This window comes from Equus asinus, chromosome 20, assembly GCF_041296235.1.
Source record: "Equus asinus isolate D_3611 breed Donkey chromosome 20, EquAss-T2T_v2, whole genome shotgun sequence".
Taxonomy (NCBI): Eukaryota; Metazoa; Chordata; class Mammalia; order Perissodactyla; family Equidae; genus Equus; species Equus asinus.
In genome coordinates this window covers 15,548,238-15,561,261 of record NC_091809.1, presented here as the reverse complement: position 1 = coordinate 15,561,261, position 13,024 = coordinate 15,548,238, and the positions used below count along the sequence as shown (strand labels likewise).

The following is a 13,024-nucleotide window of genomic DNA, read 5'->3' as shown; positions in this document are numbered from 1 at the left end:
CAAACCCAAACACCCTCGCTTGTTCCGGCACCTCGAAACTCCGCCCCTGAGCCCGTTCTAGCTCCAAGATTGGCCAAGGTCTTGACAGACCACGCCCCCACGTTGGCCCCTCCGGCGGCGCTCCCAGTTCTGGCTCTGGCAACGGGATTGGCCACTCCTTCGACACAGGCCCCGCCCTACTCAGAAGCTAACACGAGGATTGGTCCGGATCCCGAGGTCCTACAAGCCTGACCACGCCCCCAGAACCCCTTGCGCTTTTCTCAGATTCACATGATTGGCCACGACCGCGCCCCTTAGGGCTCCTATTGGTCAACTTCCCTTCAGGTTATGCCTCGGTTCTGGTCACGCCCCCAAGCCTAGCGCATACTACCTCCGGCCCAGGGCTTGGACAAGCCACAAAGTGGGCACAGGCTAGATCCTGCTAAGAGCCTAGCGCTAGGATTGATCACTTTCCCGTCAAGCCCCGCCCCTGATTCTGGCCACGCCCCCAAATAGTCGCACGCGGTTGACTCCGTAGTGGGGAGGGGCCACAGGGCGTGACCACGCCCCATACAGATCCTGGCGCTGGGAGTGGCCACAGCCCCGCCATGCCCCGCCCCATAATTACACTTCCCTCCTATCAAGTGTAGTCCCGCCCCTAGATTAGGCCCCACCTCCGGGAGTCAAATCATTGCTAACCTAGGTCTTTCTGAGCTGGAATTAGCAAGATCTGGCTTCACTGATCTCGGTCGGCCTCAGTTTCCCCCTCCAGAAGTAGGCCCGGGCTGCACGCGCTCTTTCTTTGCTCCTCTCCTGCCTCCCGCGCGTGCGCGCGACCCGTGTCTATGTCCGCGGCGCTCAATAAAGTTGCGCGCTTGTTGCCGGCCCGTCCGCCCGGGAGGCTGCGCGCGCAGCCCAAGAAGTCTCGCGAGAGCGAGCGGCGGCTGCCCTTGGGTGCGGGGAGCCGGCGGGGTGTACGGTGTGCGGCCGGGGGTGCGCGACCATGGCGCGGTCGCTTCTTCACCAGTACTGGGACCTCCCCGAAGGCACCGAGTGCCACCGCAAGGCCTACGCCAGCACCAGTGTCGGTGGTGCCGCTGGTGAGCGCCCCCGGAGTCGGAGGGCGCAGGAGGTCACGGGGTCACTGCGGGCTGTGCGAGGGCGTCCTGGGTGGCTGGGGATGTCGCAGGGTGGCCTCGGGTTGTCGTCGGGGTGTCTGGGGCGGCCCTGGGGAACTCCTGTGTGAGATAGACGTTGTGGGGGGTCTGGCAGGGCGGGAGGGCTCTGAGGTCGTGGTGCGTGTGACAGGCTGGTCACTGAGGTCATCAGAAGCGGGTGCTGGCATTGGGGGCTTATTGTTGAAGCCATCGCCAGGCTCAGTGGGAGTCGTGGAGTGGCGCAGGGTTGTTATCAGGGTCACAGGAGCTGCAGGGTCAGGAGACTTTCCAACTGGGTGACTTTGAGATGATTTGAGGGGATCCTGGGGTTCTTATTGGGGTGTCTGAGGCGGGTACAGAAGTTTGAGAAGGTTCTGGAGTGGGATGAGGTCTTTTTCGGGTCCAGGAGAGGTGGGTTCTCAGGGACGTCTGAAGCTTTTATTGGAGCCAGCGTATGAGAGGACCCACAGCCTGGACATTCCCCGGGGACCCCAGAGTCCCCCCCCCCCTTCCACTCTCCTGTCATTCCCTGCCTCCCTGAGCAGTAGACATGGTGGCTTTGGCCCCCTCTCTACCTCCAGCTTCTGGAACAGGGCCTAGCAGAAGTTGCATCTCCCTTGGGAGGCATTTGCATCCGTGTAGACCGAATAATCGCTGATTTTCCGCATGGTATTTAGTAAGATCGACCGTTACCATCCCCGTTTCTCACAAGTGGAAACTGAAGGTCGAGAGGTGTATTCACGGCCCCGGGGGCTTTTGGAGGCGGGCTGCAAATCCAGGTGGGGTGATCTGCTCCAGGGGGTCGCCGGGCAGGGCGTGTTCCCAGGGGGGTCCTTATGGAGGGTCTTCAGGAGAAAGGGCCGGAGAGGGAGTCCCAGGGGGGATGGGTTGTGTGGAGTCTGCTTGAATGTCGAGTTGTTGGGACCAGCCGGGTGTGTGGTGGTGTCTCCAGGGGGGTCCCTGAGAGCCCAGGAGGGCTGCGCACTGTGGGTTTGGGTCTACGTAGGGGGGAGTCATTCTGGCAGATTCCTGTGGGGAGGTGCTGACATGGGGGAATGCGTGACAGAACATTCGGGAGGGTCATGGTTGCGTCTTAGGGGGGATTAAAGTAGGAGAGGGGATGTGGGGCCTTCAGGAAGAAGTGGGTAGTTTAGATTTGAAACTGGAAAGACATGAACATTGGTGTTTGTGAGCGGGAGTGTGTGTGCGTGTGTGCTCACAAATGCACACACCACAGGGGTGGACTGAAGTCTCGGAGGCTGTGGGGAGCCCGAGCATGTCCCAGGGTGGGTTCCCGCTGAGTGGGAGCCTCTGGGGGACTTGCTGGAGGGCCTTTGAGGGGGTGTGGGTAGGAGCTTTCGATGGAGGTGCCATGTTGGGGTGTCCCCTGGATTTGGGGGTCATGACTGGCTTCCGCGAGCCATGCAGGGCTCCCAGGGCTCTTCGAGGGTGTCACTGTGAGGGTGTGTCGCCCTTTGCCTCCCCGCGTTTTCTCACCGGCCAGCTCCACTCAACACACAGGACTTGGCTGAAATGTGCTCCTGGACGCTCCCCTCCTGCCGCCTCCTTCATGCCCTGCCTCCCCTCGGCCCCCACCCGAGAGCTCCTTTCACATCTGCCTTCCCTGAGGTGGCGAGCCCCCGGGGGACAGGGAGCGGGCCTCCCAGAAGAACCCGCACCTTGTGGGCACACAGTAACTGGCTGTGAATGAATGAATGGGTGAGGGAGAATGAAGGAAGGAAAGCACACAGTAACTGTTTAAGGGGAATGGGGCGCATGGTAACATTGTGAAGGAACGAGTGAATGAAGGTGCTGGTAACTCGATGAATGAATGAGTGACTGAATGGACACGGTACCCGGATGAGTGAGTGGCTGAGTGATGAATGGATATACTAACCGGATGAGTGGATGGATGGATGGATACACAGTAACCGAGTGGATGAATGAATGAAGGAAGGCCTGACTGGTAACCAATGAGTGAGTGGATGAATGAGTGAATGAATGAATGGAGGGTACACAGTCGCTGCTGCCTGTGATGATGAATGGACGTATAGACGAATGCACGCTGTGTCTGGAGGTCCTTGCTGGAGGCCCAGAGGGCCACAGCGGGGGAGGGGTTAGGGAGGGGGCCTCTTGAGGGGGCGATGGGCTGTGGAAGCTCCGAGTCAGCAGAGATCCTCGCGTGCCGGGGGGTCGCAGCATCTGAGCAGTTGGGGCGGCTCCTGGAGGGGCGGGCTGTGACAGGTCACCATCTGGGACGATTGCTGGGGAGGACTTGGGGGCAGGGCGGTCTTTGACCCTGGGACGATCAGCGGGCCCCCAGGTCATCCGCTGTCAGCCCCAGGACCTCTGAGGGACGTAGGATGCTGGGGACACTCACTGTGTCCAGAGTGATCCATGAGCTGGGGCCCCTCGGCCAGGACTGCTGGCATGTGGGGGTGGGGTCCATGAGGTTCCCCGTAGGACTCACTCTGTGACCGGTTTTGGGACCATCACTGAATCTTGTCAGTGGTTCCCCTTTTAGGGGCTCATAAGACCCTCATTCCTGATCCAGCCCCAGAGGTCATGACACCAGGTCCCGGGTGGGGCTGGGAGCCCCTTCTAATTAGGTCTCTTGGGGGGGGACACGTGTGAGAGAATGACTGAGGATGGGGGTTGCTGGGCCGAGGAGGCAGCGCGGGCTCGGGGTCCCCTGGAACGGACTCCGGCCCCACTGCCCCTTCCCAGCCTCCTGTCTCTTGAGGTCGCACAGGCCCCTAGGATTCACCGTGGGATTGGGAGAAAGATCTGGGGCATCCGCCAGGCCTCGCACGTGGGAGCCTTCTTTATAAGCGCTCTTTCCCCCTCATCCCTGGGCCTCGGTGTCCCCAGCTGTGCAGTGGGGTAGCAGTCTTGGCTCTCCCCGGGACTGCTCTGGAAATCAACCCCACTGTCCGGCGTGAGCTGAATGTGAGCCGAGGCCGGGGGTGGGGGCACTGCTTAGCCTGGGAGGGCCCGTGGGGGCCTCCACAGCCAGCCGGCTGGGTCTGCAGAAGCGGGAGACCTGGGGACGCACAGTGAGGGCTGGCCCGTGGCCGTGGGTCAGACCCACCTGGCTCCCAGGCTGCGCTGCTGGGTGACATCGGACAAGTCGCCCTGCCTGTGTGGGGCCCTCTCCCTTCCCGTGAAGCGACGATGTGAGGGGACTGAGCCCATGGGCCCTGAGGAGAGTGAGTGGGTTGTGTCCTTGCCGCCTGGCAGACGGCAGTTCAGCCTTGTCTGGGCTGAGCCGACCCCGGGAGGTCCCGCCAGCAGCTGGGCCGCTCGGGGGCCTGTAGGTGAGGCAGGGCGTGCCGTCTGCCTGAGCGGGGTCAGCTGGGGGACGAGGAGCCCCGGGCTGGGCTGCTGTGGTGACAGGAGCAGCCAGGTGGGTCTTGGTCTGCCCGTCCACTCCAGAGGGTCTGCTGGGGGAGGAGGCCCCAGGACAGAAGCTTGGTCCTCGCCGCCCGCCGGCACTCAGCCCCAGGCCTGGCCCCCTTCCGGGCCCCTCGTGCGTAAGAGCCAGCGGCGGGGCAGGGCGGCCACTCAGCCAGCGGGGGTGAGGGGCCCGAGCTGCCGGGGGGAGGGACCCAGGGCTGGGGAGCAGGGGACGTTTGCAGCCCCTGGGGCCTAGCTTCTGCCCAGGAGGATTAGGGGCCCCGGGCCCCGCGGAGATGGAGCCCCTATGGGCCCGGGGAGGGGCCGGGTGCCAGGGCCTGGGGGCGCCGCCGCGTCGTCTGTGCCGCCTTCTGGGCACGGGGTGGCGCATGCAGCTGCCGAGGGGGATGCTGTGGGGACAGGGAGAGGGCTCCTCAGAGGCGGAGGGTGCGGGTCTGATGTCCCCTGTCCCGCAGGCCTGATCGTCTCCGCCTACAGCATCGCGCTCAAGCCGCCGGCCTCCTTCCTGGAGGGAGTGGCGAGGACGGGCCGGTACACATTTACCGCAGGTGAGCGAGCCGGGGCGTCTTGGCCTCTCCTTCAGGGGCCCCCCCAGCGCTCGCCGGGCCACCCCGCGCCTCCAGGCCCCTCCCTGAGCACCGGTCCCTTCCCATCCACCCCACAGCCGCCATCGGCGCCATATTTGGCCTCACCACCTGCGTCAGCGCCCAGGTCCGCGGGAAGCCAGACGACCCCCTGAACTACCTCATCGGAGGCTGCGCCGGGGGCCTGACACTGGGAGCACGCGGTGAGTGAGCCCCCCTCCCTCTCTGTTCCATCCAGGACCGTGGCCCGGCGGGGCGGGGGTGCGAACGCCCACCCCAACGGAGGATGGTGGGTCCCGTGAAAGCCCCGAGTGCTTCTGAGCCCTGGCCACCAGCCAGTTCGGTAATGCTGTCTACTGCTGCTGCCTAAGCACCTACTGTGCCCACCTCACCAAGCCCACCGGCCCCCGGCTGAGGCTCCCCGTGGCACTCAGCACCACCCCCATGCCCTGCCTGACCTTCCCCATCCCCTCCCTGCCCCTCCTCCTCCCTGGCACCCTCTGCTCCAGCCACACGCTTCCTCGCTGTTCCTCCCACATGCCAAGTGTGGTCCTGCCCCAGGACCTTTGCACAGACTGTTCACGGTGCCTGAACACCCTTCCCCTCAATGTCAGCTCAGCTCCCTCTCTCACTTCCCTGACCTCCTCATGTGCGATCCAGGGCCCCCGCCACCCTCACTCCGTATGCCCCTCCTCTGTCTGCCGTGCCTTGTCAGAGAACACAGGTCCCTGCCTGTCCTCGCCACTGGCCCGCCAGCAGGGAGAGGGCGGCGCTGGTCCTTGCACTGCCGGCCCTCTCCGTGCGCCCGGAGCCCTGGCTGACCGCACACACACCCTGCAGGGGAGCTGCCCTGCCCGTCGCCACTTTACAGATGCAGGACGGAGGCTCGGAGCTGCCTGAGGTGGCCTGAGGTCACCGGGAGCCGGCAGAGGATGCCTCCCGGGTGGGAGGCAGGGCCGGGCCCCAGGCCAGTCTGGCACGGTGGGGCTGCCTGGAACAGGGAGCAAACTGGGCCCTTCCCGCCTCCCACAGCCTCAGGGCCGGCGGGAGGAGAGACGAGGCCACACGCAGATAAACCGCCCTGGCCCAGCAGTGGGAGTGCCTGGTGGAAGGTTCCAGCGGGCCGGGGAGGGAGGGCGCCGCGGAGGGAGGCCCATGCCTCCCTGGCCTTCACCTAGAGACTTGGGGCAAGGTGTGGGTGTGCCACGCACCCCTGGGCCTGCGATGGGGGGCGAGCCTCAGGCACGGCAGGCAGACCCCTCCTCAGCGGCCATGCTCCAGCCAGCGGGGCGTTCTGTGCCCCCAGCTCCGGGACCACGGGGCAGGTACGGGGCCTGGTGCCAGCGGCCAGGGCGCAGGCCGAGGCTCACTGAGCATCGTCCACCCGCAGCTCAGGTGGCCCTCCCTCGTGGCCCCCACCCAGGCCCCGCAGCCCGGACCGCTGCCTCCCTCTCTGCCTCAGTTTCCACACACATCTTCAAAGTCAGAGGGGCGTGGCACTTCATCCTCAAGGAGGGGCGTCCTCTCGGGGTCACAGCCGGGGTCATAGCCCAGCTCCCGAGCCCTGACGCCGCCCTCCCCCCTCGCAGCTCACAGCTACGGGATCGGAGTCGCCGCCTGCGCCTACATGGGCCTCACGGCCGCCCTGGTCAAGATGGGCCAGCTGGAGGGCTGGGAGGTGTTCGCGGAGCCCAAGGTGTGAGCCCCCGGCCGGGCCCTCACAGCCCCGACTGCGTCTAAAAATAAATGCTGTGCGTACCCGCGTGTGCGAGCCCCCTTCCCTCCCGCCCTGCTCTTCACCGGGAAGCCCGTCCCCAGGGCTGGGCGACCGGACACAGCGTGCTGGGAGGGAGCGAGGAACGGGGCAGGAGATAAGGCCTCGGGGTTTGTTCCCGCCGGGCCACGGCGCCAGCTGGGCCTCAGCAAGGGACAGGGTGTCGAGGACAGGAGCCCGCGGTGGCCTGCCAGCTCGTGGGAGCTGGGCCCGTGGCCCACAGCCCCCCTGCAGGTCGCGGCCATCCCCTCCCGGGCCTCCCCCCAGAGCCGCCAGCATGTGGAAAACACGCTCAGGGCCCACACACGGCCCGGCTCCAAATTCCTGGGCGTTGGAGCGGGGAGCCCCAGCCGGCCCGGCCCAGGAGCCTCGTCCTCATCCCACAGGTGGGTGACTGGCCACTGGGCGCCTGCGGGCAGGGGCCAAGCCAGACGAGGGACCCTGGCGGTGACAAGCAGGGAGAGTCGCTGTCTCGCCCTCCGCCGCCTGTCAGGCCCCGTGATTTAGGTGGCCCTGGAATGCTGGCGCGGCCGCCCCCGGCTCCGCAGAGCTGGCTCGGCACTTCCTGGCAGCCGGCAAGGAGGGCCCGGCCTGCTCCAACACGCCGCCACGGGCCATAAATTAGGGCTCTCCCGCCCACCCTGGGGAGCGGGTGCACTCGGCGGGGATGGGGGCCTGGCGGGCAGGGGCTGGCCGCTGCAGGTGGCCCGGGGGCTGCCGGAGTGGGGCTCAGCCCCCATGCGCCCTTCTCAACCGGATCCAGCCCGACCCTTCCCCTTTCTCCTGCCGAGCGGCCCCTGGGACGGGACCTGGCTGCAAGGCGGCCTTGGAGCCCTGCCTCCCCTCTGTCCGCCCAGGTAATAACTCAGCCGGCGCTGGGCGGCCGCGGGGACACGTGCGCTGGGCTTTCTGTGCCCTGCACAGCCCTTCCGCTCTCTCCCGGCCCCTGCCCCGTGACCCCCGAGTGGGCACAGCTGGGGTCACGTCCAGGGTGGGGCCTCCGCCTGAGGGCCAGGAGGGGAGGGGCTCCGGGCCCCCAGCCCTGCCCTCAAGCCCCCACACTCGGCTTTCCTGGCTCCCAGCCCTGCCTTCTGCCGCCGGCTGAGTGGGGCTGACAGGGTCCCTCCATCAGAGATGCTCCCGCAAGGGGGAAACCGACTCCACCCCGGGGCGCGCCCCCCACCCACTCCCCCCCCCCCTCGGGGACCAGGTCCCTCTCCGGCTCCAGCCTGGCCAGTCCCTCCCCTGTGGCTGGCAGGGGGCAGAGCCCGCCACGCTCACCCCTGCCCCAAGGTCCCGGCCTCAGAGCCAGAGTCCCTGCCTGCCCCCCATGCAGGCCACAGCCCTCCCTCCTGCTGGCCTTCCATCCATCCTGCCCGCGGCAGCCCAGCCAGGGGGACAGGTTCTAGAAGGTCACCCGGCCCCGTCGCTGTGCATGGGGCCCGTGCTCCTCACCGCGGACGCTGAGCGCTGGAGCCGGGAGGGACCTGTTGAAGGGCCTGCAGCTGTCACTGCTCCCAGAGCGCGGCCACCCCCCCCCCCCCCCGCGCACCTTCCTCGGTGCCCTGGCTCTCCGAGAAGCCCAAACCGAGGGCCAGAAGGTCCGGCCCGTGGTGGGGAGGCGGGGGACAGGTCACAGCCAGCCAGCCCCTTCCTACCGCCCAGCCTCGGTTTCCCCTCAAGCTGGCTCAGACCAGGGCTGTGCTCGACGCCCCGCCAGCCCTCTCCGGGCTGGCCGCCAGGGTTGGAGCGGGCCTGCCAGGCCCCCGCCGGCGGCCCAGGCCCCCCACCGTGGGGCAGGGGGAGCAGCTGCCCACCGGGCTCCAGGGAGCCCCAAAACCCAGGCCTCCTTGCCCATAAATGTTTACTAGGCTATGAGGGGCTGACATCATCCCCGGCCCCCTGCAGGCCCCGTGGGGACAGCCTCCAGCCAGAGCGTTCAGTCCCCCCCAGCCACCAGGAGCCTCCACCCCCTGCCCCGCAGCCCCCACCCACACGGGGCAGTGGAGGACCTTGCCCTGAATTGACGAAGCCGTTCCCAGCCCGAGCCATGTGGACCAGGACAGGGAGGAACTCAGAGAGGGAGCCGGGCCTCCCTGCGGGCCGGGAGGGCTTCCTGGAGGAGGCAAGGCTGGGCCAGGCAGCCCGAGGCCGAAGAGGTCTTTCCAGATGCGCACAAGGGTCAGGCCCCGGCAGAGGCCACAGCGAGATCAAGGCCTGGCATGGGAGAGGGCACGGCGGGCGAGCAACAGGAGCCACATCCCAGGGCCGTGGGCACACGCTCCCCCAGGCCCGGCCCTGCAGACACACTGCCCACCGGCCTCACCGCGGGAGGCGGAAGGGAGCCACGAGCCTCGCCCCCGCCGGGAGGGCTCGTTTATCCTCACAGCCGCTAAGCAAGCTGTGCACATTCGTCCTGGTGACAGAGGAGGAAACTGAGGCCAGCGGGAGATGGGAGGGCACGGCTCACTCACGGGGGGAGGGCGGGCCCCCGGCACTCGTTCTGTTATGATCCGCTGTCGTCGGGGAAGAACGTGTCATTGTCCCTGGAGGACTTGCCGAGCGCCCAGGGCACTGGAACAGAAGCCACCGCGGACAAGGGGGTGCTCCTGGCCAGGGGACATCAAAGTGAAATTCTACCGCTCAGAGTCGCGGAGGGGGTGGGCCGGGGGTCCGTGGTGACCCTGGGGGGACACACGAGGCCGTGGAGAAGGGCCCGCGGGGCTCGTGTTTGCTGGGCCCCTCTGCCCTGTCGCCCCTCTGGAGCCCTCATGCCCCCCTGTGGCTTCAACGGGTCCAGCCCCAGCATCGCCCCCTGGACCAGCACACTCACCTCCATTCTGGTCCCCGCCTCCTGTGCTCTCCCCCCGCAGCCTGTGCTCCCCGAAGCCACCGCCAGAGGGTGCCTGGGAGCCCCTGAGTCAGTCCCGCCCTCCTCCGCCTGCAGCCCTCCAGGCTCCCCCTCCCGTCCCAGGAGAAGCTGAGTCCTCCCCATGGCCCCCCAGGCCCCACACGTCCTGCCCTGTCCCCTCCCTGCCTTCCCTCCTCCCTTTTTCCCCCTCCTCCCTCTGTTCCAGCCACACACCAGGCCTGGGCCTGCCCCAGGGCCTTTGCACGGGCTGTGCCTTCTGCCTGAAACGCTCTTCCCCACTGCTCCCCCCTCACCTCCTTCAGTTCTCAGCTCAAGTGTCACCTCCTCCCCAACACCCCATTGACGTGACCTCCTAGCTGGCCAGCAGCGCCCCACATGCCCTTTACCCTCTCCTGTTGCCTGTAACACTCACGAGCTTCTAAATCCTGCGTGACCATCGCGGGTGTTGTTCAGTGGACCGTGTATCTCCTGGGGGCTGGGACACAGCCAAGCTGTTACTCCCTCGGGGCAGCACCCAGCCCAGAAACACAGCAGGGCTCCACAAACACAGGCACAGCCAGGTCCCGCTCACTCCACCCCCAAGAGACGACAGCAGCAGTGAGGGGGTGGCCAGGGGCAGAGGGAGCATCAATCTGAGACTCAAAGTCAAGACTTGTGGGGCTGGCCTGGTGGCGTAGCAGTTAAATTTGCAAGCTCCACTTTGTTGGCCCGGGGTTTGTGGGTTTGGATCCTGGCGCAGACCTGCACGCCACGCATTAAGCCATGCTGTGGCAGCGCCCCACATAAAATTGAGGAAGATGGGCACAGATATTAGCTGAGGACCAATCTTCCTCACCAAAAAAAAAAAAAAAAAGACTCAATTCACTGACACGTTTCTGTATTTATTGCAGTACAACTGACACACAGCATCCTGTTCGTGTCAGATGTACATCATGACAATTCAATACTTATATACGTCCCGAGACGATCACGGGAAATTTAGTCACCATGTCCCCATGCGAAGCTGTGACGGTGTCACTGACCGTGTCCCCACACTGTGCACTGCATCCCGTGACTTAGTGATTTTGAAGCTGCAAGTTTGTACTTGATCCCAATCACCTATTTTGCCCCGCCCCCAATACCTGAGTATTTACTGAGCACCCACCTGGGCCGGCATAGTCTCAGGCCTGGGGTCACAGGGCCAGCAGGACCGACAAGGTCCCCGCCTTCCTGGAGCAGCCAGCTTTGGGGCACCGTGGAGGAAGGGTATTCCAGGCAGAGGGAACAGACAGTGCAAAGGCCCCGAGGCTGGACTGAGCGGGATGCACCCCTGTGACAGCCAGGAGGCCCGGCGGCGGGGTGGGGCGGCCCGTGTGGTGGGGCGGCCCGTGTGGTGGCCATGAGGGGAGAGGAGGGGCCAAGTCTGTTCCCCAGGGGGACACAGCAAGTCAGGGCAGGATTGGCTGCGTCAGGGGGCGCTGGCTGCCAGATACCACGAAGTCCAGCCAACCCCTGTGGCAGCGGGCACCCCAGGGGGACAACACTTCCCTCGTCGGGGCGAAGACCCCCGCTAGAGCCACGGCAGCCACCTGGGCACCCCTGAAAGGGCTGCTCTGGAAGGGAGCCCGGGTCCTTAAGGCCTCGAGGCCCCGTGTCACTGTGCTCACAGCGTCCTCAACCTAGAGGGGAGGGGGTCGAGGAGGAGGAGGAGACTGGAGGCTGGGGGTCTTGGGAAAGGGGGACCCGGGGTCACCTGGCTGGGTTCCCGTGCGGGGCCTCGGCCCACGGTCGCCACCCACCCTCGAAGCCCGAAGCCGGGTCGCCGTCTCTTCAGGGTCTGGAAGTGGGGGCAGGGTTTGCCCCCTCACCCTGTCTGGCTTGACATCCGGAGCTTGGAACCCAGTGGAGCCCCCGACTGGGACGCAGGTCATCTGGGGCACCCCCAGCCGGACAGCGACTTGGCCCCGGGGGGAAACTGAGGCTCAGAGCAGCCCCGGGGCCTCCAGGAGCTCCTCTCCAGTCACCCTTGCTCCCTCGACTCTGGTCCTTCTCGGATTTGGATGCTGAGAGCGGCTTGGCTCGGCCCCCAGCCCCACACTGGCGCTCACGAGGGTCCCCACTCGGAGCCAGCCATGCCTGGGGGGCTCCCGAAGGCTGGGTGGTCGCCCGGCCGTGAGGGGCCCAGCGGGCCTGGCCCCAGCCCAGCCCACGTCTCTCCTCCGGGGCCCGCTGGGCTCCGAACATCCTCTGAACCAGAGCAGGGAAGGTGTGAGCGGGGGCGAGGGCCAGGCTCCAGGGACCTGGAGGGGGGCGTCCAGCCCAAACGGAGGGGCTGCCGGCAGACCAGCCGCTCAGCCTCAGATCCCCCCTCCCTTTTTCAAACCCATCCAAACGCTTTTAATTTCCCCATTTTTTTTTTTTCCACAGCAGTCTTTCTAAAACACATTTTACGGTTTATTTTTTTCAATAGGTAAAACAGACTCGGTCCACAGAATAGAAAATCGACCAAAGGGGGTTCAGGAAAAAAAACAGCCAGCTGCCCTCCCCCCCCACCCCCGCCGCGCTCCCCAGAGGCCGCCAGCCGGGTTTCTTGTTTCTCCTTCCAGCAATGTTCTTGCCGAAACAGGCCTGTCTGTATATTTTCTTTTCCCTACAGAAACGATGTCATGGTGTCCCTGCTGTTTTGCAGACCTCAGTCTGGTTCCCTCGCAACAATGCCTCCCGGATGTCTTCCTGTACAGTAAGGAGCTTTCTCTTGCTTTTTCACGGCTGCCTAATATTCCGCCCCGTGGCTGGATCACCTTCCCGGTGCAAGTGCGTTTCCCCATCCCGGGCTTTTCGCTACTGTCAATAATGCAGCTTTGAAGAACCTGTTACAAATGTCATTTTTCCATGTGGATGAATGTGTCCACATCCTTCCTGAAAATTTTTTTAATTAATAGACAATTTTTTTAGAGCAGTTTTAGGTTTGCAGACGATTTGAGCAGAAAGCACAGAGTTCCACAGTCCACCTTCCCCGTCCAACGCCCAACGCAGTTTCCCCGGAACGTGCGTTAGTGCCCGAACTTGTTACAATTAAAGAAGTCACACTGAGACATTGTTAGAAACGAAAGGTCACGGCTGACACTGGCGGCCACTCCGGTGTGCGTGTTCTGCGGGTTTATACAAATGTAGCCACTGTCACAGCATCGCTCAGACTAGTTTCACGGCTGAACATCCCTCCCCCATCCCTCCGGCCCCCGGCAACCTCTGATCCTTTTCC

General features: G+C 65.1%; 1 protein-coding gene across 1 annotated transcript; it reads left to right on the top strand.

The window, feature by feature from the left end:
* The first annotated feature begins 820 nt into the window (after positions 1–820).
* Positions 821–6,895, top strand: NDUFA11 (NADH:ubiquinone oxidoreductase subunit A11). Its single transcript, XM_014843620.3, has 4 exons — positions 821–1,079; positions 5,009–5,101; positions 5,218–5,340; positions 6,727–6,895. Exons 1-4 carry the CDS (start codon positions 983–985, stop codon positions 6,837–6,839), a joined length of 426 nt encoding a protein of 141 aa, XP_014699106.1. The 5' UTR covers positions 821–982; the 3' UTR covers positions 6,840–6,895.
* The last annotated feature ends 6,129 nt before the right edge of the window (positions 6,896–13,024 follow it).